Source organism: Calidris pugnax, unplaced genomic scaffold, assembly GCF_001431845.1.
Source record: "Calidris pugnax isolate Ruff unplaced genomic scaffold, ASM143184v1 scaffold44, whole genome shotgun sequence".
Taxonomy (NCBI): Eukaryota; Metazoa; Chordata; class Aves; order Charadriiformes; family Scolopacidae; genus Calidris; species Calidris pugnax.
The window spans coordinates 2,930,726-2,954,693 of NW_015094506.1; the positions used below are offsets into that span (position 1 = coordinate 2,930,726).

At 41.5% G+C, this 23,968-nt stretch overlaps 2 protein-coding genes across 6 annotated transcripts in view; one reads left to right on the forward strand and one right to left on the reverse strand.

Annotated features, from left to right (window-relative positions):
* Positions 1 to 2,571: 2,571 nt before the first annotated feature.
* Positions 2,572 to 23,968, forward strand: part of NCF4 (neutrophil cytosolic factor 4) — a 53,450-nt gene continuing 32,053 nt past the window's right edge. Inside the window, exon 1 of the mRNA XM_014963849.1 lies at positions 2,572 to 2,698. The gene's annotated coding sequence lies outside the window, so the exon portion shown is untranslated. The remainder of the gene's footprint in view (positions 2,699 to 23,968) is intronic.
* Positions 10,113 to 23,621, reverse strand: PVALB (parvalbumin). Of its 5 annotated transcripts, none has more exons than XM_014963855.1 (5): positions 23,558 to 23,621; positions 19,700 to 19,767; positions 17,535 to 17,667; positions 17,017 to 17,126; positions 10,113 to 11,676 (listed from the first exon to the last, which is right to left on the reverse strand). In XM_014963855.1, the coding sequence occupies exons 2-5, from the start codon at positions 19,758 to 19,760 to the stop codon at positions 11,648 to 11,650; spliced, it is 333 nt and encodes a 110-aa protein (XP_014819341.1). In that variant the 5' UTR covers positions 19,761 to 19,767; positions 23,558 to 23,621; the 3' UTR covers positions 10,113 to 11,647. The 5 variants fall into 5 exon arrangements, with proteins under 5 accessions (XP_014819341.1, XP_014819339.1, XP_014819340.1 ...); XM_014963853.1 differs by lacking the exon at positions 23,558 to 23,621 and adding an exon at positions 20,216 to 20,335; XM_014963854.1 differs by lacking the exon at positions 23,558 to 23,621 and adding an exon at positions 20,082 to 20,222.

Sequence of the window (23,968 nt, forward strand, 5' to 3'; positions counted from 1 at the left end):
GGGGCGTCGGTTATGAGGGCTGAGGAGAGGGGCCCACCCTGAGGAGAGGGGCCCACCCTGAGGAGAGGGGCCCACCCTGAGGAGAGGGGCCCACCCTGAGGAGAGGGGCCCACCCTGAGGAGAGGGGCCCACCCTGAGGAGAGGGGCCCACCCTGAGGAGAGGGGCCCACCCTGAGGAGAGGGGCCCACCCTGAGGAGAGGGGCCCACCCTGAGGAGAGGGGCCCACCCTGAGGAGAGGGGCCCACCCTGAGGAGAGGGGCGGGCGGTTGGTTTTGTGTCCCGTTGCCGGCTGCGGGAGTCTCGTCATTTCGTTCACGGCTCTGTCAGAGCTGGAGTCAAACGGGAGCGGGAACCGCGCCGGGCTTTGCTCTTTGCTGTGGCTGTTTGTAATTCGGCCCCAAATACGCTGAATTCTACAGTGCCGGCTGGGTCAGTGTACTTCAAACGGCCAGTTTATGAGGCTGGTGTGTCCAGTGTGGAAGTTCAGCAACATTTCGTGTCAGCCTAGGGCCAACATTTCATCTACTATTTTTTCCTCCAGTTCATGCTTTTTAAAATCATAGAGTCTTGCTGAATTTTTCTGGCTTTTAGCCGTTGCTGTTCTTCTGGAGAGAGCTCTCTCTTTGCTCGCCAATTTCTTAGTAGCTTTCTTCTTAGTATGTCAGAACTTTGTTCCTTTTTTTTCCTCTTTGTTAATTTTGTAGTCTTTCACACTGCAGTAGGTTGGTTCCTCTGGTTATTTGTTTTTCTTCTTTTTCAAATATTTTTACTAAGATATCCCTTGGCTACACTTTATTTATATGCCCTGTTCTTAGTCTTTAAACTGAACTTCTGTCTTCCTTAAGCAGCCCAAGTCAAACTTAGGGGGTTGGGTTAGAGCTGAAAAAGCTGACTCTGAAGCTTCTTTGTTTTTCCCTTCCTTCTAATCTTTTTGAAAGCTCTTATGCTGTTAGAAAGCATGTTATTAATAAAAATAATAACTTTTTCCAGAGTATAAACTTTGGTTGGCTATGCTTTAGGTGGTTTACTGTGAAGCATGAAATTTGCTTACTATGAAAGCAGCAAGTAAGCTCGGGAAGAAGAGAATAATCAATAATGCATCTATATTTGGGTTATAGGATTGGATGTCCCAAGATTAGAGTTGGTTGAAAATATTTTTTTTCCAAGTTTTATTTTAACCTCAAGGTAGTGCATGCTTAGAAGGCAGGTTTTTTTGTCTTTTCTGATATGAATGACCCGTTTTACATGTTTAGGACTATGTGGCATATTTGCCAGGCAAGCAAATAACATAAAAATAATAAGTACCTATAGAAAAAACAAAGTAGTCTTTTATATGCACGTAAAAAATATTATTTCTGTGAAAAAACATGAAAGGGACTTCATTAGCCTGAGTGGGCAGAGACTTTAATTGTACATGATGACTGTAGCAAAGGATACTGATGGAGTAATTACTAAGGGTTCCCTTAAAAAGGAAAAGAAGAATTAATCCCAGGTCTCATTATTGCTTTCACTGTTTTCTCTTCCATTCCTGAATCCTCCGTCACATAAAACAGGTGCGTGGTTATTGATGTTCTCTATCACTTATGTCTAAATGGTTTACCTTCTTTTTCATCTTTTCTGCCTTCCACTCCATCCTCCAAGAAATGCACTTGTCTCTGTGTTGTTCCATTTTTGCAGTCTTTGCGTTATCCTTTGTTGTCTATTTGTAATACTGTCCCAGTTTACTGACAGGTCTGTATGCGAAGGCTTTGAGGCTCCATTATTATGTACTTGAGATTTATTGATCGTGGCTGTAATGTAGTGGTATCCATCAGCATTTACTGAGGTCTCAAACATCTCTACCATTTTACACTGGGATCAGCGTAATAGAAGGCATAGATTATGTTAGAAGTGAGTTTTCATTGCTGTTGAAAAATTCTGCTTGGAAACTGGCTGTCTGCTTTCTGTTTGCTACTTTCCTGTTAGCACCGTGGTCCTTCATCTCATTCCCTCATTTCCTACTTAACTCCACTTGCGCATAGAGCTTTTAATGGACTTGTGTCCTCTCTATTTTTGCTGTCCTTTTGTCCCCCACTTTTTTTTTCCCCAATCTTAATCTTTTCCTCTGCCTAACTTCTCACAGGTAAAAGTTGTTCCCTTACTGGCATTGACAGTGATAGATTAAGGATGGAATTACTTATCTACGTTTTGTAATCCAAGCAGAATCGCAGTCTGCTGTTAGCAGTCCACAGGGGTTGCTGCTGAATAAATTGGAATACTGGTAGCCGTGTTCACTGAAGCTTCTCTCGAATACATGAGAGAGAAGGGAAGAGAAACCCTGTAGATTTAAAAAAAAACCTCACCCAACAACAACAGAGGATGATGTCCTTACCCTAGAGAGGTGTTTATTAGGTTAAATCCACTATTTACCTGCTAAGGAGAAATAGAACACTCTTTTTATTCACACATTTAATTTCTTCCTCAAATAAAGCCAGATTCCTCTGAGTGGGAAGTGCCCCTTCTCTAATGTGAGCAGGGTAAGTTGCCCTGACAGCCACAGGACCCTGAAATTTGAAGTCACATTCCTTTAGGCAATGGTCACAAAACGGCAGATAAACTGCACATGTCTACGTGTGGTTTGCATTTCGTCAGGCTACAGAAGGCAGCGATGGTGGAACTGCAGCTCCGGTAGGAGTGACGAGGAATTTCGGAGGCAAGGTAAGGCTTTACAATGAGGATTAAATTGCAGGCACGCAGTCTTTTAGATTGATGCATAGCTTTGTGTCAGATGCTGCGCGGGTCACTTCATTGTCTCTTTCACAACATATACTTGTTAAAAATCGATGTTTTCACTAATATTCCTAGGACTTGTTTTTCTAGTTATTCATGTGTAGAAGGAACTGTTCTGGATATCTTCTGAGTTGAACAGGTGTAGCTTGAACTGTAGCTACACCTGTAGCTTGAACATACTGCCTAATAAAAGCTACTGAGGAAGTAATGTAACTTCCTTGGAGTAAGCAATGCTTCTCAGGAGAGCATTAATGTGGAGGAAAGGAATTAGATCTTTCTGTAGGAAATCTCTTAAAGCTTTTCAGCAGTTCTTTTTTAAATCTTACGTTACTAAAAGGAAACAGTGTGACAAAAGAGCAACAGAAATATCTTGCAAACGGATGAATATTCTGAGTTCATGCAGCTTTTAAAATCTGTATAGAGTCTTACAGAATTGACTATGAGTGTTTACTGATATGTCTGGAGAGCTTTGAAAACCACAAGAACGGATGTGTAAATTTTATTGTAGATTTCCGTTCTTTACACTTTCCCCAAGTAGTAGAATAAATAGAAACTTCATCTATTTTGAGGGCTATTTCATTTGGCATCCCCTAAAATTGCATTTTCTTTCTCTTCAGAGTGGGGCTATTAGCATAGAAGTATGAATTTGGATGCTTTCTATATCACTGTTGATAATGGCGTTATAGTTCCAGGTCTTCAGATTTTACTCTTTTGTGGTAGGGACTGAGACATGGATATGAAGGCTTTTTGGCTGAGACTCAGTGCACTGAAATGTAAGATGATTATGAAATGGTTGAATCAGCCAAAGGATTTGTTGGCAGTTACAACAGCGCTTCTGACTGATCTGGCATATCTGTCATTTGTTTTCTGACCTACAACGTTGGGAAAGTGGAAGTTAGAAGTAAATGGTGGTTGTGGCATCAATGAAAAGTGGTAAATTGTTAGATGTAGGATAAGTACCTCTACAGGGCTGTAAATTTGACTTGATTATGCGAATTTTAATTGTTAGGTCCATTCTGATGAATATGGAATGATGGTCAGATTTTTCAAGGATGCATTCAAATCCACAAGAATAAAGATAAGGAGAATTTTTGAGGAATAAAATTATCACAGCCACATAATTCTTATTCCTCTTGATATTAAAGCAGTAATAAGCACTTGGTAATTTGCTATTACCTATATATTTTTGTATCTTTCTAGTGGCACATCTTTTTAAACTGCTTTGCATTGTGAAAATACAGAAAGTGGAGTTTGTTGATAATTAGAATATTAGAATTTAAAAAGTCCTTCCAGGCAACATTTCCAAAACCTGAAGATGTCTCTGAAGCCTTTAGGTTTTCAGCAACCCGTGGACCTTCCCTCCAGCTATCAGCAGTTAAGCATTTGACCTCTCATCCTGTGCCTCCTCTGACCTGTGTAGAAGCTCTTGTGGCAAAGTGGGAGTTAACAGAGAGTTACCCTGTTCTTACCCCCTGAGGGTCTAAGTATCCCTTTGTTAATGCCAGTGTTGTAATTGATGTTCCACCAGTGAAACCAACTGTATTTTTGTATGTAAACCATTAATTGCTCAGACCAGCATCTCCTAGAATTCTGCATATGTCTGGAAAACTTCCAGCTTGAATCTTCGTTCGTTTGTTCTTGCACATGGCAGCTTGGAAAACTGGAGTCACAATTCTGTGTCAGGTTGCACTGAAAAATGAGAAAGCCAGGACAAATGCTGGGAACAAAACCTAAATCTTCATTTAGTTTTTAACAATATACCCCAAAGCATTAGATGTGGATAGTTGATGATGGGTCTGGAACTTCACATGGAAAGTCTTAATGCTGTATAGATTCTGCTTGGGGGAGTGTCTATGACAGACTGAGGACTCGCTGTAGCGTTGTGTGTGGCCTGAACCTCTCTCACCTGTGAGTAACACTATTGTTGGAGAAATCATTGCCATCCTCTTTTGCACAGAGTCGTGCATAGGGTGTTTGGATGCTGCTAAGTAAACACTCAGTATGCTCCTGCATCATGGGGAAGGGGTTAATCTGTTGAATACAGAATGTATGACATTTTAAATGAGCTACCCATAATTCCAGCATGCCAGTCATTATGTGATGATGATGATTATGATATCAGCTGGCAATCTTTTTTTGGATCTCTAGCTGCTATCTGCTAAGGAAGCTGCTGCTAGGTTTACACTAATGTTAAATCTTAAGTTAAAGATATACGTTAAAGACATACTACATTCAAATAATGAGATTTATTAAAAAATAAAATATTATGTTTTGGTTTATATTCTGTTACTGTTTTTAGGCTTTGAACGTTCATGGTTTTCTCTGCAGGCATGACAGCTAGAATTTTTTTCCCCTTGCTGAAAACTGAGTCAGCCATGTGACTCCAGGACCTGGATCTTTAATGGAGGATGGAGAAAAGAAATATTTGACTCCTAATTGAATTTTCAAGAGTTTACAATACTCTGTTTTCTATTATTTCCACTTTTCTAACAGCTTAATTTTTAGGCAGAAACTTTTCCACCTTATCCATCTCCTTTCTTGTCAAGGTCAATTTATTATAATGTATCTATATTATAATAAAACCTTTTCTACTCTAAGCTTTTCAAATCCTCCTTCTAATCATCTCCAATCCTTCCTGCTCTGGATTTCCTTTTCCCCAAGTCCCAGCCCCTGACTTTCTGTGTTGCTCACCCTCTGGCCCCTATCTCAGAGCTATCTGTCCGTGTATCATTGCTCTGTCCTTCAAAAGCAAGGCTCCCCTTCCTGCATTCCCAGTAGCTGTTCACACCAGCTACTTCCTTCCCATTTGCTGCTGAGTTTTGCTGGTTGAAGTCTTTGTGGCTTTCTCCCTACAGATGTAGGGCCTTGGTTCCTGCTTCTGATGAAATCTTAAACATCTGGGTTACACAGCAAACTGATAAAAATTCTGAATGAGAAGGATCCTGAGCTTGTAAAAATAGGATACACACAGGAAAAAAAATTACATGGGAGCCCTTCATTGTTACGTATTCTATGTTTTGTATTCAATAGACTAGATGAAATTTCAGGTTAATTTTGACCTATCAAGCTTTCAGTGAGAAACAATTTAAGTTCTATTGTATCAGTTATCTTCCTTTGGAGCATTCAAAATGAAGATACATTTTAACACTAGGATCCTCAACAGGCCAAAAAAATAAAAGATGTAGATTCATTAAATCTATGGGCAAATGTCTCTTAAGACTCCTCTGCTTTGCTAAGAAGGCTATCACGTGTGAACAAGAAAGTTAATACATGCAGAGAAGAACAGAAAAACACTGGCTCTAGTAATGGAGATTGTTACCGAACATAATTGAACACTGACTGCAGCAAAGCTAAAAGGAGACTTGCATTACAATGACACAAAATCTTTATTTTTTCCCCTAACCTCTGATTTCAGCTGTCTGACTAAGAGCAGGTGCTGGGCAATAGCTCAATTTCAACAACCCATTGCAGCTGAAAGAGTAGATGCAATTGTGCTGTTTCCAGCAAAATTGGAAATTACTTTAAGGGGGAGGGGGAATGCAAATGTTTTAAGACAGAAAATCTTCATTCATCTGCAGAAGGAAGCATAAAATTATCACAGCCACATAATTCTTATTCCTCTTGATATTAAAGCAGTAATAAGCACTTGGTAATTTGCTATTACCTATATATTTTTGTATCTTTCTAGTGGCACATCTTTTTAAACTGCTTTGCATTGTGAAAATACAGAAAGTGGAGTTTGTTGATAATTAGAATATTAGAATTTAAAAAGTCCTTCCAGGCAACATTTCCAAAACCTGAAGATGTCTCTGAAGCCTTTAGGTTTTCAGCAACCCGTGGACCTTCCCTCCAGCTATCAGCAGTTAAGCATTTGACCTCTCATCCTGTGCCTCCTCTGACCTGTGTAGAAGCTCTTGTGGCAAAGTGGGAGTTAACAGAGAGTTACCCTGTTCTTACCCCCTGAGGGTCTAAGTATCCCTTTGTTAATGCCAGTGTTGTAATTGATGTTCCACCAGTGAAACCAACTGTATTTTTGTATGTAAACCATTAATTGCTCAGACCAGCATCTCTGGGAATTAAAAACTGTTGCAGTAAGAGTTTAACATTCTGATTCAGGCACTGACAAGATCCTTTTGCTTAGATTTTTCTGAAGACTGAATGAGTTTGTGAAAAAAACATTTTTTCTAGCTGCATGTTCTGTAGGCTTATTAAGTGCCCTCCAGTATTTTTATTTGGATCTTCTGATCCTTTTATTGTTATAGCTTATGCAGTCCCTTAAATTTTTCTGGTGGCCAGAGAAGGTACTCTAATACTTGTATTTATATTAACTTCTCTCTTTAAAACTGTTTCAACCTTTGTTAAGCTTTGCTACTTTATTAACCAGGAGAGCACTAATCAGAAATGTACTTCCTTTCTTGTTAAATAATTATCCCACATTAGGAGATTCTACCATCTGGGAAAGTTTTGATGATTGATCTCTCATGCACACAGCTAACCCCCTTTAGACGCATTTGGCCTCTCCCTTTCTTGTTTTGGAGAAAAGTTGTTTTAAATGTTGGAGCTCTAGAGTGTGTTGGGATTTCTAAAGGGTTTGTCTCTTTGGAAAAGAGAATCTGCTGAAATACTCGCTCAGAATGAAAGTGCAGCAGTTCAAGTGTGTGTTAGCAATGAGAGAGACCGAGACCTAGAGGACATACTTTAATCACAGGCATGTGCTAAAGCCTGTGCTCTTGTATTGGTGTTACCCATGGTTCCTGCGTGGTGTTAGAACAAGAATGTCAGCACATGCTTTAACCACAGCTGAATTCTGGTCTGTTTATGCATGCCTTATAATTTCGTTTATTTGCAATTGATTTATAAATAAAAAAATGTGTTCTCTATTTGCTGACCACTTAAATCTCAGTCTGGGATTTTAGAGTCAAATGAAGACTTTTTGTGCTTTATGCTTACTAATAAAAATTTTGTGGGGTGATTTGTGTGTTAAATAACCTTGTATAAATTCATATTTGATGATATTTTGTTGAGGCAAAACTTGCTGAAAATATTGTGCAATGCCACAGTTTTCAATTCCGTAACAATATTAACTCTGTTTTGGCAGAATATTGTTAATGTTTAGATATTATAGCACAGAGGCTTTGATAAAACTATGTGTGTGTTGCCAGCAAGGACACCATGAACTGCATTTTTGATCTTTGAAAGTGTTCAGAAACTAGGGAAAAGTGTCCTCACTAGCCCCCAAAAGATGCAAAATCAGAAAAGGCGAAAGAAGCAAACAAGCAAGTTTTGCTTTGTTGAAGTGAACAAAGAGTGGAAGCAATCATAGGACATTAGGCAGTGATGAGCTCAGGACTGGTGGATAGGCTGTAAATATAAATCCTAGCTCAGCTTCTGCAAAGTGAACAGGTGTTATGGCCTCCAGTCCATTGATTCCCAAAATAAGACATGTGGAAAATTGCTGATCCATGAAACTCCATTAAAAGCTTGGCAGGACCCTTAAAGCATAAACAATTATGAATTTGTTGGTTAAGAGTTTGGTAATGGTAAATGGTCATCTGAAAAATTTTAGGAGTTGGTGATGGTCTGTTGGTACAAACCCTTTTTGTTAAATGCTAATGTCATTTGTTAGGAAATTACGGTTTGTCTATGACTGGAGGATTCAGCTCTTCTTCCTTTTGAGTTATAGCTGAGCCTGAGCTGTATTTCTTTTCTGGCGATATATAATAGCAGTGCGAACAAGTTGTGTCTTTTTGTGTGTGTGTAAACATAATTTACATATTTTAAATCATCTAGATCTGTCTTGTTGCAAACCATCGGCTGTGAATCTAAGGAAGGGATGTGTACTGATTATTTAAAATTTTGTCTTCAACATAGTGGCTGGAGTCGGTTTTTTTTCATAACTTCAACTATATTACAACAGGAGAGAAAATTATGGAACACTTACTGTTCAGGACAGGGAGGAAGATACCAATTAAGAAATTTAAGATAAGTGTTTCATGGAGAAACTTAATTTTGCTCCTATGCTTATGCATGTGAAAACTAAAACATCTTTCTTACTGAAATAGTACATTGCAGAGTAATGGGGTTTTTTTTTTATTTGTCTAGCATACTATAATCCATGTTCTGTTGAAAGCCTGATTAAATTTTGTAGTAAATTATGGCTTCTTCAGTCATTACAGTATTTTCTGTGACAGTCTTAAAGACATTAAAATGAGAGCAATATGAAAATGAAAAATCTAATATCTTGCACGTATAATGTTTGATTTTATATTTTATTGTAACTTAAAACTTTGCATTTGTTTGCTGCATTTTGAGCCACAACTAGATAACTTACCCCTAAAAGGAAAATTCTGAGAATTTTTATTAATTGAAAATGGAGCGATTCAAGATTTGGGGAATGTTTTGAAGGAATTTGGGTGGGAAAAGTAAGACTCTAAGGTAAACGTTGAAGAGCCAGCAGTGGAAAAAAAGTAATAATTTGATGATAGTTGATAAAACAGTAATTTTATGTTTGGGCACAGATTTCTTTATATTACACATGTGTTTAAATTATATTTTTTAATTTTGAAATTTGAACTTTGAATTTAAAATGCAGTTAGGAAAAAAAGTGGTTTAAACAGACTTTATGAGATTTCTCATGACATAGGTTCTGAGTATACCAGTTGCATATTTGAATAAATGGACGAAATGCATGTTTACAGTATCAAGTACTATCACCATGAAAAGTAAAGATGGTATTTTTGAGGTGTCTCTACCCATTGTAAGTGGCATCTATATTGTAAGCTTTTTCAGTTTGAAAGTAAAAGGATATTTCTTTTAATCTTGTCCATTACCACACAGCTGAAAAACTTCAGGCCAAATTAGGCACTCACTGTTGCTTGTTCAGGAGTGATTGAGGGAATAATGTGATGAAAGACTGATACAGAAAATATTAGGGTCTACAGATGTCTATGCCAGTAAAATATTCCCATTAATGTTGCTGTAACTTACTTTTTCACATACTGTACTATAAATAATTATTTGTAGATTCATTAATGGTCATGTTCTACTGTGCTATTTTTTGTTAAAGCACTGGATAAAATTTCAGCTTTCATGCCATCAGGTGAAGCATTAAAATATAAATCCTTGGAGGTTCAAAGAACAGAAAGAGACTGTAAAGGCCTTTGTTTACGTAGCGATTTTTATGCCGATTCCCTAATTCCATGGATATTCATTCATGATGCTTCAATACTCAGTTGCTAATGTTTTTTCTGTAGCCCTGGATACTCTTGTAATTACGCTTTATTGCCACGTGAGGTCAGCAGCTGCCGAGAAAAAGTAAATAAATCGTCTCGCTTCATTGCAATTCGTTTTCATTTGCTTTATTTAGAATACTTAAAAATCAATACATTATTCAGATCCGTATATACATTGTGCAAAAGCAGAGGATTTCTTTTGAACACACAGCAGCTTCAGCAAAAAAATCTTCCTTGCAAGTTACTACAGAGTGAGAATCTAGAATGGCTTTAGGGAGTGTTTATTGGCTTCCCGAGTAGCATTGGGTAATCGCTGTGGCAGACAATGGCATTCTGTACAATGTGATAGGGACAGGGTTTCAGCCTTATCTTTTTGTTTATACTGAATTAGTGATAATAAATCTGAATGGAATAAGGTATTATTGCTGCAGAGAATAGTTTGGAACCATGTAATGGTAAATATCCTTCCTTTTTATTGCAGTAGTAATCAATTTTCTGTCAAGATGTGGGGAAGATGTTGCCTAAAAGTCATTTTTCCCTGCCCCCACCTTTAATCTTTGCTTTTTAAAAAAAAAGAAAATAAAAAGATTAAAAGCATGAGCTTGGTGACAAAGTTACTGAACAGGATTTGGGGAACAAGTGTTTAGCTCTTAGCTCTGTTACTGTTGGCCAGTCATTTCCTTAGCTTGAGTCTCAGTTTCCTGTATGTAATTCAAAGAAAGATACTCACTTTTCTGGTAAAATGCTAGAAAAAATATTTTTGATGGGATTTTTGATATACGGTTTTAACAGTGGGAGTGTCAACAGCAGCATCGCACCTGAATCTTGCTGTCCTCTTTCATGAAATTCATGCTGTTGTTTCTCGTGAGTATTCTGTTCTTTCTGTCCTAGATAGTTGTGTAACATTGCTAGTAAACATATCCTGTTTCTCAGAAGTGACCGCTTTTTAATAGTTTACGAAGTTATCCCCATGCATGATTGGCACCAACTGATATTCCTGTCAAACCTTTTATCCAAAAATCCCCCTGCACCAGGCAAATTTAACAAATGATATAGACAAGTATCAATTTACTGATCACCAAAATGCAGCAGGGGAGATGTAGGTTAAATATTAAGAAATACTTTTTGGCTGTAACACTGATTAAGTCGAAAGAACAAACTGCCAAATGAAGTTGGGTAATTGCCATCACTAGAGATTTTCCAGGCTATGAGTATGCATCCATTTAGCGGGGATGGCTTAAAAATAATGCTGTCAGTTTTGCCACAGTTCAGAACCTGGACTAAATGACTCATTATATGCATGTTTTATCCCAAATAATTTTTTAAATTTCTTCCCACTTTACCCTAGCAAAGGATAAAGCAGCAGGGATGTTAGCAAAAAAGAGTAAAATTTTCTCTCAGCGTGTGCCAAGCCTACATGACATAAGAAACAAGTTATAGTGAGAGAGAATAAAGCCCAGATTGATGTGACCTTTATTATTTTAACAGTGTCTTTCAGCACAATTACAGAGTTGCAGGATTGCAGAGAACAGAGCTTGAGTATAAAATAACATAAATAAATAGAACAGGAGCCAAAGCAGTCAGCAGGAGGTGGTTGGAATTGGGCAGTGAAGGATGGGTGAAGGGTTTGCATTGGTCAAAGCCTTTATGATTCAGCCACCAGAGTTGCAAATTCTGGAGAAGGGAAAAATTTTTTAAAAATATTAAAAAAAGAAAATGTAAAGAAGGAGGAAGCATATTACAATGATTACAGAGTCACTGGTGTAGCAGAAACATCACAATAACAGAAGAACAAAGAAATCCAAGTTAATTAAAGGGAAAGTATGACTTGGGAAATCTTACAGTGAAATGAAAGGATTTTTTGAGGGTAAGGGAGATATGTTATACGTGCCAGACTGTCAAGACTGTCCACTGCTATTAATCTGAGGAACTTGATTAGTTCCCTGTTATTCCTTTGTAAATCTCAATGGGATGAAGGCAAGAACGAGAAATTTAATTTTACAGTGAGATAAATTTCCTTTATATCAGAGTTTGGCAAAGAGACTTATTAATGAGTCTTTCAGAGTATTCGTGTCCCTATATTATAAATATATTACATTTAAACTCAATTTTGTAATGGCAAATTGACTGAAAATGACAGATTACATAAACAGAAGGCTGACATGAACCTACGTAGCAATCTCAACCACATTGGCGATAACGAGAAAAATTCCTGTGATCTCAGAGGGCCAGGATTTTACCCTGTGGCTTTTATTAATGTTACACCCATAATATTTACATAAATGTATCTATCTTCAGTTTGGGGTTATTTCATGCTTTGGTATATATAATGCCTTTCAGCAGGGTAATAAAGCATGGAAAAGGCACATTTGTATCCCAGTGAATAGCTGCCTGGCATACTGCACTCTGAATGCTGTATTACCCAAGGAGGTTATAATTCCTAACTCCATCTAACCTTGGAACAGTTACACTTGAGAATACCTTGCATGGCTGTGTGTGCCTCAGAGCGTTAAAAATGACAGACTGGAGGGAATCCCAAGAAGGGCAACAAAGATGATAAAGGGATTAGAGGGTATACAGAGAGAGTGGTTTATAGGTTTAACATAATCAGCTGAGAGGGAAATGACAAATAGGGGAGGCAGTCATCTGTAAAGGCTGAAGGGAAAATTATTGAAGTTGGCCATAATGAAGGGTTATGTCTTGCAAATAAAAAAGACAGAAGATGAAAATTAGGCATTTTAAAGAACATTCTAATGTTCAGTTGAAAAATGTTAAACTCTTAACAAGTGAGATCTTTACTGACTGGTGTGTACAAACAGATAACACTTTTGATGACGTGTCCAAAAAACACGTTGCCAAACGCTGACAAACCAGATTGAGAAATAAAAGTGTCAGAGGGTTTAAATTAAATCCAAATTTATCCATCATTTTGAAAGATGTAAATCCAAATTAGGATTAGTGATGCAGATTACTTAACACAAAACGTGTATAAATCCTGTATACGGTGGGTACATAGATCGAAAGTGTTGCAAACTGAATTTAAGAGATAACATAAAGTACTTGTGATAGAAACCCAGTGTGCTCTGGGGAAAAAAAAAAAGAAAAAGGCTACGATTATTAAATCACTGTGAATAAATCATGCAGAAAGAAACATGAACTGCAATGGATGAAACCTTTCCAAAAGGGAAAACTAACTATGCATATTCTATTAGAACAAGTTGTCATACTTGCTACAGTTAAATTAAATCCTTTTTATAATAATTTGTATCTACAAAATATATTTTGAAAAGGTTATTCAGACTTGCAGCCAAATATTTTCTATAATACATTATGATAGTGATATTATCACTTAATGGCAATATATTTCATGGGTACTTTCTGATAGCCAGCAAGCCATAAAATACTCCTTCATGAATAACTGCTATGCGCTTAATACTTTTTTTCCAGGATTTTCCATATACTTTACATACTTCAAAGATGTTCTAGTTGAAATATCTTTTAAACTAGTTCACTATTTATTTTCCTATGAAAGTTAGCCCAACTGCAGGTGGCTTCTGGAGGCATTGTTACAAAGTGTATTTAAATATGCAAGGCTTCTGAGATAAGGCACCATGTATTAGCCCCTGCCTGTTGGTAATTCCTGTAAATGTTTGTTGCCTCTGACTGGCCTTTTAGTGAGAGAATCCTTGTGATGGACTCCATCCTCTTTTCCAGTCGTAATTCTCCTTCCAAAAAAAAAATCGTATCTTTCTTTACACAAATAATAGTTTTAAATTACAAGGGTTTAGGCTATTTTGTTGTGTAAAACAATTTACTAGTTGTCTTGTGTCAAAACTCTGACTTGAGAGGATTGTTTCACTGTGTTCAATATACTTTCGTAGTTTATAGCAGTCTAATGTGTACCCTGTAGTATTTTACTGAACTGACAGATATAATTACAGAGGACATGTTGGAGGCTAATGATTTCTCTCATCAGATTGTGTTTTTTACATTATCCGTACAATAGCAAATCTGTTTAGGAAACTTCATAAGTAATGACTTAGACTAATTTATTTTAAAAGATACAAGAGCAGAAAGAGGGATAAGAAAAGAAGAACTTCCAAAAGATTTTTCTTCTTTTGTCTTGACTTTTACCTGTGGCAAGGTCATGACTTATCAGTTGTAATTCTGAATGCTTGATGTCTCGTTTTTACAATGTTAAAAGAAAACAAGTGAAATATTTTAGAATATCTGCAGAAGTTGAGCTGTATCAAGGAAAATATTTTGACTTACTGGGATAAAAATTTGGATTTGTTCTGTTCACAGTGCATGAACTTTAAATTTTCTATGTACTTTGTCAAGTCTATTAATATCTAGAAGCTGAAAGTCATGATGTGCGTGTCCAGTGCTAATACATGAAACATAGTTAGAAAACCATTATGAGCAGAAATCTTCATGTTCTTTTCTCCTCTTTCTTATAAGTGTTCTCCTGAAGCTAACAGAGCTGCTTCCAATCCAATCTGGAAGTTAATATTTGTAGTTTTATTAGGTAACCTGGCCTTGGCCTGCAATTTTTTTCCAATTCATCATCTTCTGTTCACATCAGTGGAAGATGGAGGGGGCTCAACACTGCATAGAAGGCGATCATGTCTTGCATGAACAGGTTGCAACTTTTCAAATGTTTGAAAGTGGCAGAGCAGCCACAAATTACAAATCTTGATTGGGCAAGAGGTAAGCCAACAGAACTATTTCTTAGCTGAACAGTCTTTCAGGAATGATAAAAGGTTTAAAGCAGGAGACCTAAGACAAAATTTGTAATGTGAAGCCTCTAACTGGAAGAAGGCTGATCAGGTTGGGATTAGCGTTTGGGATGATTTGTCTGATAAAGATGGCTCTGTGGTGTTGAAAATCCATGAAGATCAGTTCCTACAACTGCTATGGGTTCCTGAGGGACAGCGTTCAAGGGCTGTCTAATGAATTCACATTAAGCCCTGTGAAAGGTTGCATGTTTGTGATGTACAAAGCTGATTTTTGAAACAAAAAAGTAAGGCCTGACAATTCAGTTACAGGCAAACAAACAAATGGTTTGCAACAGAAATACAGCATTCCAATACTGAATATGAATGCGATGTACATTCCTGACTCTACATTTTATTTACATAGGTAGTTATAATCTGGAATTGGAGTTATGAATCAAAGGAATAGCTGGAAAGTATCTGTCATCTTCATCCTTTGGTCACAGTCGCAGCTGTTAACTTTGCAAGTATCTGAAGCCTTTTCTGTGTAACAATTTGCTGTTGGAGTCAAATTTAAGAAATGGAAAAGAAACGGATAATGTTGTATAGTAGGGTTATGACCAGAAGAAGCAGAAGGAAAAGGCCTTTCTTTCTCTTCTCATTGTCATATATAAATTCAGAGTAATTCCAGTTCAAAGTTAATGAAGGGTAAAAGTTACAGAAGAAAGAGGTAAGAAGAGGTGTTTCGTATTCCTTCGTTACAATGTACTGGCTTTCGGGTATTGTTTCAATTTAAAAAAAAAAAATTATGATCAGTCGTAAATAAAAAAAATTAATGCTGTATCCTCTTGTATAAGCCAAAAATCATTCTACAATATGGTTCTTTTATTCCAATTGGTACTGCTTTGGTTTTTCAGCCTTCCAGGAATAACTGAAAATGTATCTGATGTGAGGCTGGTAGATAAACTGTTAGATTACTTACCTGAATCAAGTTTTCTTCTGAAAATCTTGCCCACTGATTTTAGTACCGCTGCCACTAATGTTAATGGGAATAAGGAGGACCCATATAGCAAAGCACATGAAATGTCAAATAATGACGCACTCTTTGGGTTGAGTAGCACTGCTAAGTTTAGCAGGAACTTCCCCTAAATGCTTCACAATTGCTCCTCTGCAACTGTAATGTAATCATCATCTGAGAAATTAAGAGGCTTTAGTCTAGAAACAAAACCGTAGTCACTGCTTTCCAGTGTGCTACAGTCAGGGAGTTTTGCTAGTATATCGCCTAGGTGATTTTGCATGTCACTTTTTCAGCTTCTAAACTGGGGAACTATATTAGTTAACCTTATTTTGCTTTTTATTCCTTTTTTAGTTGCTTTTTAGTTGGAGGCAGCATTTACACAGGGAGATGTGAGGGTCTTTAAGGTATTTTTTAGATTTCACCCTATCATATGGCTTGTCAATATGGTGAAAAACTTAGCAATTGCCTGCTGTCAGGATGATTTAGTATTCTGACCACAAATCTCTGCTACTATCTCCTCCAATAAGGAAATGCTTAATTCAGAAATGTGTCTCTTCATGTCTGCTCCAATGTGTCTCAGAGATACAGAAGAAAGAGGAAAAATGAGAAATGTTGTATGTGGCTAATCTGATTCATCCCAAGGAGGAATAGAAATCAGCAGTAATTTTTTAAGCAATGCTGTGAGAGGAAAAGTTGTTCTTTTCTTTAGTAGGAGGGAGTAACAAGCTTTCTTAGTTGTGAAGACCCACATAAACACAAGCAAAAGCTTGGTAGATAGTTATTGTATAGCAGTTCCGTAGCAGACTGACTGTACTTTGAATTTTAAGAGCATTGCTTTGCCAAGTCATGCATTACTTTCCTACTTAGTAATCATCAAGCAAAATTGCTGGTACTCTACTTTTTTCATTCTCTAAGTTTTATAGTCAAGGCCGGGCCTTTGAACTGTCAGTGTCCTGATCCTCACTCCACTGAAACCAACAGAAAAATTAAACTACTTGAAGTAGAAGTTGACTGGGTATTTAGCCCTGTGTTGTGGTGTTCCTTAACTACATCACGGTTTCTGTGAACTCTTGCCCCCTCTAGTGTCAGAAGTTGGCTCCTGTTTCCCCTAAAGCCTGCGAGGAAGGTATGGAAAACGTTGCAGGACTTGGCATTTCATTAAATCCAAATTGTGCCCTTCAGAAGGTCACAGCTCCCAGGAGTTCCTAGATTTCCTCAGTTCTTGTATGTAAGAGTAATATTCAATTGTTACTATCAAAGTTTACTCCTCTAATCACATACCATCAGCGCCAATTTTACCATCACCGTCCTTGTCTCCGGCAGCCAGAAGAGCCTTCGTCTCTTTGTCTGATAGGTCTCTTCCCTCTGGGGTAAAGCCCTTCAGTACAAACCTAAAGAGGAGGCATGGAAAAAAGGAAAGTTTTTTTTTCCAGAACAGATTCACTTTGTACGTATTTGTACTCCTGTTTTGATATATAAGTTGGAACCCAGGGCTGTATTTTCTGTTATTGATGTTCTTTTACTTTCAGGAGGAGCCCTTTACTCTTGAACTGTGTTTGACTGAAGAACTATCAGTCCGGTATTGATCACTCATTTGTTCCAGGGTTCTGCAATAAAAGCTATGGCTAGTTACCTCCAACACACTTTAGATCATATAATCAGCAAACAACTGATTATTGTACACAAGTACTAGTCAAGAGATTGAATTGCATTCTATTCTCTAGAGTCTTGTAAAAAAGAAAACAGGACATTTGACTCTTAAGGTGAGGTTATCTGAGAAAGGACATATCTTTACTTACTTTAATTCTTCCTCTTCGATGAAGCCGCTCCGATCTTTATCAAGAATATGGAAAACCTTCTTCACATCTTCTGGGCTCTTCTTTTTCAATCCTACCATCTCGAAAAACTTCTTGTAGTTGAAAGATTCAGCCGCTGTAAGAGAGGAAAAGCCAGAGAACTGCTTAGAAAAATCATTGAAACATATACCAACACATGCCCATGGTTTTCTTCTGAACTGCTGTGTCCCCTACCCTGGGAGGCACCGTCTAACTCAGCCGTGGTAGGAACTAGGTGTACACACTGTAATTTTCTATGCTTCACAGAGACCAAGTGAAAGAAAAGAGGGAGAGGGGCAGTGTCTCCGTTTTGCAGATGGAGAGCCGAACTACAGAGGGATGGAGACTTGCCCAAGGTCACACGGGAAGTCCGTGATAGAGTTGGGAGCTAAAGTCTAACCTGCTTGGTGTCGTTTCAATGCCTTAAACCCGGTTTTTAGTTTTACGCTGAAACGGTCATCTTGGAGCACATGACTATTAGATCACTGTCACTTTTTGACATTTCCCTACCTGAGAAAAAAAAACACAAAAAAAACCCCAAAACGCTCTTGCTCAACTACAGAGGCTAGCATTGACGAGAAGTGTGTCAGAGCACATGGCTATTGCAGTTCTGTTTCCTTGTTTTCCTGCAGACTTACTAGAAATCAGTGTTGTGTTGCGTTTCCACAGCTAAAGGTTTGTGCAATCGTGGTTTGTAAGCCCAGGCGCTGCAGGGGAGGGCCGTGCTGGTGCTGCCTGCAAGACCTTGCGAGGCACGGTCTCCGGGGAGGGGGGGAAGAGAGAAACAAACCCAGAGCCCTTGAAATCGGAGCTGAGATAAATGAGTTTACCTGCTCCACCTCTCCTGTCCTTTAACCGCACCCGCTTTTGTCCCACCCCTGTAGTTTAAGGGCTGTGGTGTGGATTAGAAATCCAATGCAGTGACCTCCAAAACGTGCTGTGGAGTTTTTTTTTTCCTCCTTCCCGGTGCATCCTTATTCCCGCCGCAGCTTTTCGTATTACGTAAAATTAAGGAGGCTCAGTCTTTCGGGATCTGTTTGACTGAGATGTGTCATTAGTTGCTGCTAATTGCACATGCTCCGGGGCTTGGAGCAGACCCCGGAACAATGGAAACTAATGCGAAAGGCGGCTGCTGGAGGGAGCAAAGCAGTTTGTCGGTCCCTTCGACTCTCCGGCTGCTGAGTTTATTCGGGCTCAGCGAGTTTTGCGCTTCTGCCTGTGCGGGAAGGTCATCGCACCGAGCAGGACAAAGCGGGTGGTGGGATCAGGCAGGTAGTTCGGGGGGAAATATAGCGTGTGCATCCCGCAGCACCATTGCTGGCGTTTCTTCGGGAGCAACCTTAACTACCTGGATGCCTGTAAGCACCGAGAGGGTTTGCTGTCGCGGTGAATTAGAGGGGCAGGGAATATCTGAAAGCCGGAGGAGTCTGAGGGGGAAGTATGGACTGCTGCAGCCATTCGTCCTGCAGAAAGCTTCTGCAGTCGAGCGGTGCAAGTTTAGGGGTCGCGGTGAATTAGAGGGGCAGGGAATATCTGAAAGCCGGAGGAGTCTGAGGGGGAAGTATGGACTGCTGCAGAAAGCTTCTGCAGTCGAGCGGTGCACCCGCTTGCTCTACTGTTGCCTTCTGCTCCATCCCGAAAAGCAAAGCCCACCCCGGGGATTCCGCATAGGATGTAAGAAAAGAGCGGTTTCTTGTCTCCTTGAAACGAGAAACAGCAGTCCTGTAATACCTGAAACTGAATCTCGGGGTGAGTGGGAAGCTGCCGACATCCACGGCTGACTTCCCCATCCCACATCAAGGTATAATCCACCCCGGTTCGCCGAGGGGTTTGTTCCCTTTTAAAGTATCCTCTCGGTAGAAGCAAAGTCTGTCTGCAGTTACTGCTTGCCTTTCTTTAACATAAATATTTCACCTCTGTAACGTGCAGAGCAACTTTGCTGAGGATGCAGCCCCGCACTTGATAAACCTGTCACGCTTTCACTGCACTCCTGAAAACACATCCTCATTTGATATTTTGTCCAGCTGGATCCTATAATCTTTCCCGATCTGAAATAGATGCACTGCTATCCTTAGCTGAAGAGACGAAAGAGGGTAAAAGAAGAAGAAGAAGAAAAAAAAAGCACTTACCTGAAAAGGCTCCCACAGCCTTCTTGATATCCTCAGCGCTGAGCACGTCAGTCATAGCCATCCTGCAACTGTTTGAACAGAGAAGCAAGTGCGAAAAGATTAAAAAGTGCTTTTCTCATCATTTCTGCTCATATGACCAAAGCTGCAGTGCTGTGTGGGGATGGCACACCGGGAGAGGCTGGAGCCGTGCCAGCTATATAGCTCTGCCTGGAGAAGTGCCACGGGCTGTCGCTCTCCAGTTTGCAGAGCCACCAAGTAGTCCACAGACGCGAGGGTTCGGCTCAAGAGAGGGGACGGGGGACGCCTTTGCGGGGACCGGGGGTGGGGGGGAGGATGCGAGGTGGGGGGGTCGCTCCCTGGAAGGTTAGAGCCTGAGCCTTACTGGAGCAGCGCCAGAGTCTGTCGCGATACCGGGGGGAGAAAAGAGTTGTGCCAAGGTCAAGTTTTCGGGTGCGGTGGAAGAGCGAGTGGTGCAGAGCAGAGCCTTTTCCTTTAGTAAGTCAGGACGAGCTTTACCAGTTATATTCGGTGATGAGTAAGGAACTGCAGCATATGCCAAGCTTCAAGCTGCTCTTGAGGTCGGGAAGCAAATGTAATGTAGCTTTTGAACATTTGCCTTATCGCTCAAACACTTTAAACATCTCCCCCTTCTCCCTCCCCCCTCCCCTTCGCACACATATTCCTTTTAGACCTCGTTTCTTTCGGGCCAGTCCATATTAAGCATCATCCTCGCTGAATTAATTATCACATCCCTGCGAATCCTACAGATCCCGTTTGTAATGCACAATATGCTGCAGAATCTTCCGCGATATGATATGGTGAAACGAGATGCGAGGTGACAACGTGCTCGTGGGGAGCTCCTGTGCAGTGGTGGGCTTCTCAGGCGGGACCGGGCACTTCCCGGCGTCGCCAAAAAAGAAAGATTTAGGAATTGTAACGTGTTTTCTAGGGTTGTTGTTTTGTTTTTTCTCCAAGAAACTGTGCCCATATGGCAAGTAGTCCAACTCGTTCTCAGAGCTTGGGCAGGAGCCATGAGGCTGAGATAGCCAAGGTTAGGGCCCAGTAGTAGGGCAGATCTCTGCAGGAGCATTGGCATCTCTGCTTCGGGACAGACGGGGGAGGGCAGAGCCGGTGGCAGCGAGGTCCCCACGCTGCCACCAGCGGGTACAGCCCGGTCCCGCTGACGCAGTTGCACCCTTGCCCTGAGAAAGCGGCCTGGAAAAGGAGGCGGCTGCTGCGAAAACTGGGGTCGCTCCCTCAGTGATTCCTCAGAGCTTTTAAAAGTACGAGCCCCCACCCCTCTCCGTGCGGCCCGGGTTCAGACACAACGGATGAGTCATTAGCATGTCACTGAGCGCAGAAGGACGGAGGAGGAGGTGACATTGGGGTCCCCCTTCTTTTTTTTTTCTTTTTTTTTTTTTTTTTCCTCCTTTCCCCCCCCAAGCTGTGCAGTGCTTTTCCAGGCCTGTGTCTTGTTTTGTGGAACAAACCGAATCATTTCAAGAATGGAGTGGATGGCGGGTGCAGCTGAGGTGCAGCCCTGCCCCTCTGTCCGTGGTTTTTTTTCCCCTTTCTTTTTTTGAGCAGCGACTCTTCGTTGTGGGAGGGACTGTCGTTTTTTTCTCTCGCTGGAACTTTCCCCCCCACCATTTCCGTGTATTTCCTGAGATAGAGGAGAGGCTTGGTTTTCTCCAAGGACAATCAAGGAGACGGATGGAGGAGCCGAGTCCCTCTCCCTGGGCTGAACGCTTCTTCCTCCTGATGGAAAGGAAAAGAGGAGCTGTACGCTCGGATGCTGGACCCGAGATAAGCCGCAGTCCCGCAGAAGGGCCCCACGCACCTTCCCGCATGGGCAGCTCTCGCTCAGCTGCCCCCCTCGTTTCGGCGCTGGGGGGTGGAAGGGGGTGCGGTGAAGACGGTTCCCGGGTTCCTCGGGTCTCCTGCTTTAGCGGGGTTCGGCTTGGGGAACGGGGTTGAAAAAGCGCAGGTTAAACCCCAATCGTTACTCTGTTTTAAGCTTAAGGTTAAATGTAGACCCATCAATATACGGCTATTTACAAGGGAAATCGATGTGCGCGAGCTCTGTAATTGGCGTCCCTTTGCTTTTCCTTAACTGGCGGAAGAGGGAAGAGTCCCTCCCGCTTCCCAAGCGGGGATGCCTCCGCCCTGACCGTCCTGTGCAGCCTCCAAAGGAGCTGGGCCTCAGCCTCCACCGTTTCTTTGGCCTTCCTAACGAACCTTTTCCAAACCCGTCGCTGAGGTTTCCTCGTTCTCGGAGCCACCGAGCCTCCTTTGAGGTCTCTGCAAACGGGGCGGCTCCCCACCAGCGGCCGGGGAAGATGCTCCCCTCGCAGGTGACTCGTGTTTCGGTGTCAGCCCGGCTCTGCTGACGAGGCAGAGCGCATTTTGGAGGGCTGCCCCCGGCGGTAACTCAAGCCGGTGGCTGGCAGAGGCGATGCACGGCCCTGCTGGCAGGCGCCCATCAGCTTAACGAGCCTCACGCCAGGCAAACCGGCCGGAGGCGCGTCGCTCCCGGCCGTCGGAGCCGCGTTCCGCGCCCGCCTCCCGGGAGCTGGCAGCCCCGCAGCTCCCGCCGCATCCCTAACGATGCGCGAAGCGCTCCCCTTTCCCCCGCCACCGGATCCGCCGGGCCTCGTCGTGCTGTGACGGCGAAAAGTGAGAGGTGCCAGAAAAACGAGATCAGGTGGAGCCGTCCGTGGAGCGTAAATAACATTTCCCCCCCCCCAAGTTTCCCGGCCCTGCCCCGGAGTCGGGAGGCCCCATCTCCCAACGGCCAGAAAAGTGGAAGCGGCGACATGCAGGTTGACGAGGAGGACGTTTGGGGACCTAACGTGGAGTGGGGTGGCTGAGGCCAATCTCTAATCTCAGCGGTGCATCCGTTTTAAGGAGAGCTAGCAAACTTCTAGAAGCTTTTCACCACCCAGCTGTAGTCAAAACTGTTATGTTATTCTAATATAAGGCAGGCGTTTCACGAATTGGCAGTTTCACACTCGACCCTTCGCCTTTCTCATCATCCTTGCGAGATGAATGACGCGTTTGTCTTTATTTCTGAGATTTTGCCAGTTTTCCTGCCCGAACTACTTGCAAAATGCACACTGTGGATTTCCAAGTTGTCTGCACAGAAGCTCTCGTATAGATCAACTCCCCCTTCCACCGGCGCCAGAGTGATGAAGTTCTTACTAAGTAAACGATCGAGTAAATGACGTAGGAATCAAACCGCCCTTCTCAAAAGCAAACAGTTCAAGGAGAATTGCATGAACAGCAAGAAGCCCCCACGCCAAACGTTGAAGCAGAAACCCGGGAGTCCTTGCGTGAAGGGTGACATGTGTCCTTCATCTTCCTAATGACCACACCAGGGAGAGCAACTTCATCCGGTCGCTTAACGATCGTCTGTGCGTAGGGAGAAATTTCACTTCTGCGACGTGTTTTGGCTTTTGCCTTTGGTTCACGACTGAGCATTTCAGAAAATTTTGTTCCCCGAGCCCTTGCTCGCCTCCTCCTCCACTTCACCCCCCTCCGCTCCCTTGTTTTGTTATTCCCATTTTCGCACTTTCTCTCCTCTTTTTCTCTTCGTTCCCTCTCAACGTGTTCATCTATTTCCTCCCTTCTAATAGCCCTTTCTTCTCGTTTTCAGTCTTCTCTGCGGGGAGCCATTCCTCTGTGTTGGGAAGATTTGCACCTCCTTGTCTCTGGGCTTTTGTTTGTAGGCAGGGGGATAGGGTCGCAGTGATGGCAGAGATCCTTATCTGCTTGCCTTGGGGTGAAGGCTCTGTGTTCCTGCTGGATTAGCCCAATCCACGTTTGCTGTGGAATTTTGAACATTTTCTTGCCACTTACCTTTTGGATCTCTCCTAAGCACGCTTGAAAACGGTGTTAGATATGGAGGTGGTCAAAAAGAGGTGGAACTCGGGGTGGGAACCCCACTTATATAATCTCTCTCGCTCTTTCTATTTTTAGCGGGTGATACCCACTCCTCACTGGTATCAGATATTGACGGATTTTGTTGGCGGTGTCACATTTATCTTTCCCTTAACTAATCGAGGAACACTATTAATAATCCTTGGCACTCACCTTCCCCTGGCTGTGAAAACCTATTACCTCGGCAAACTGACGGTTCGCCTGAAACTTATTGTTAAGGGTAGAGGCAGGCGGGATGAATCAGCTATTTGGGGGCAAATAGGCGCTCCGTCTTCCATCAGATGGAGGTAGTGGCATCGGGAAGATCTGTCACGATGAATCAGGAGGTTC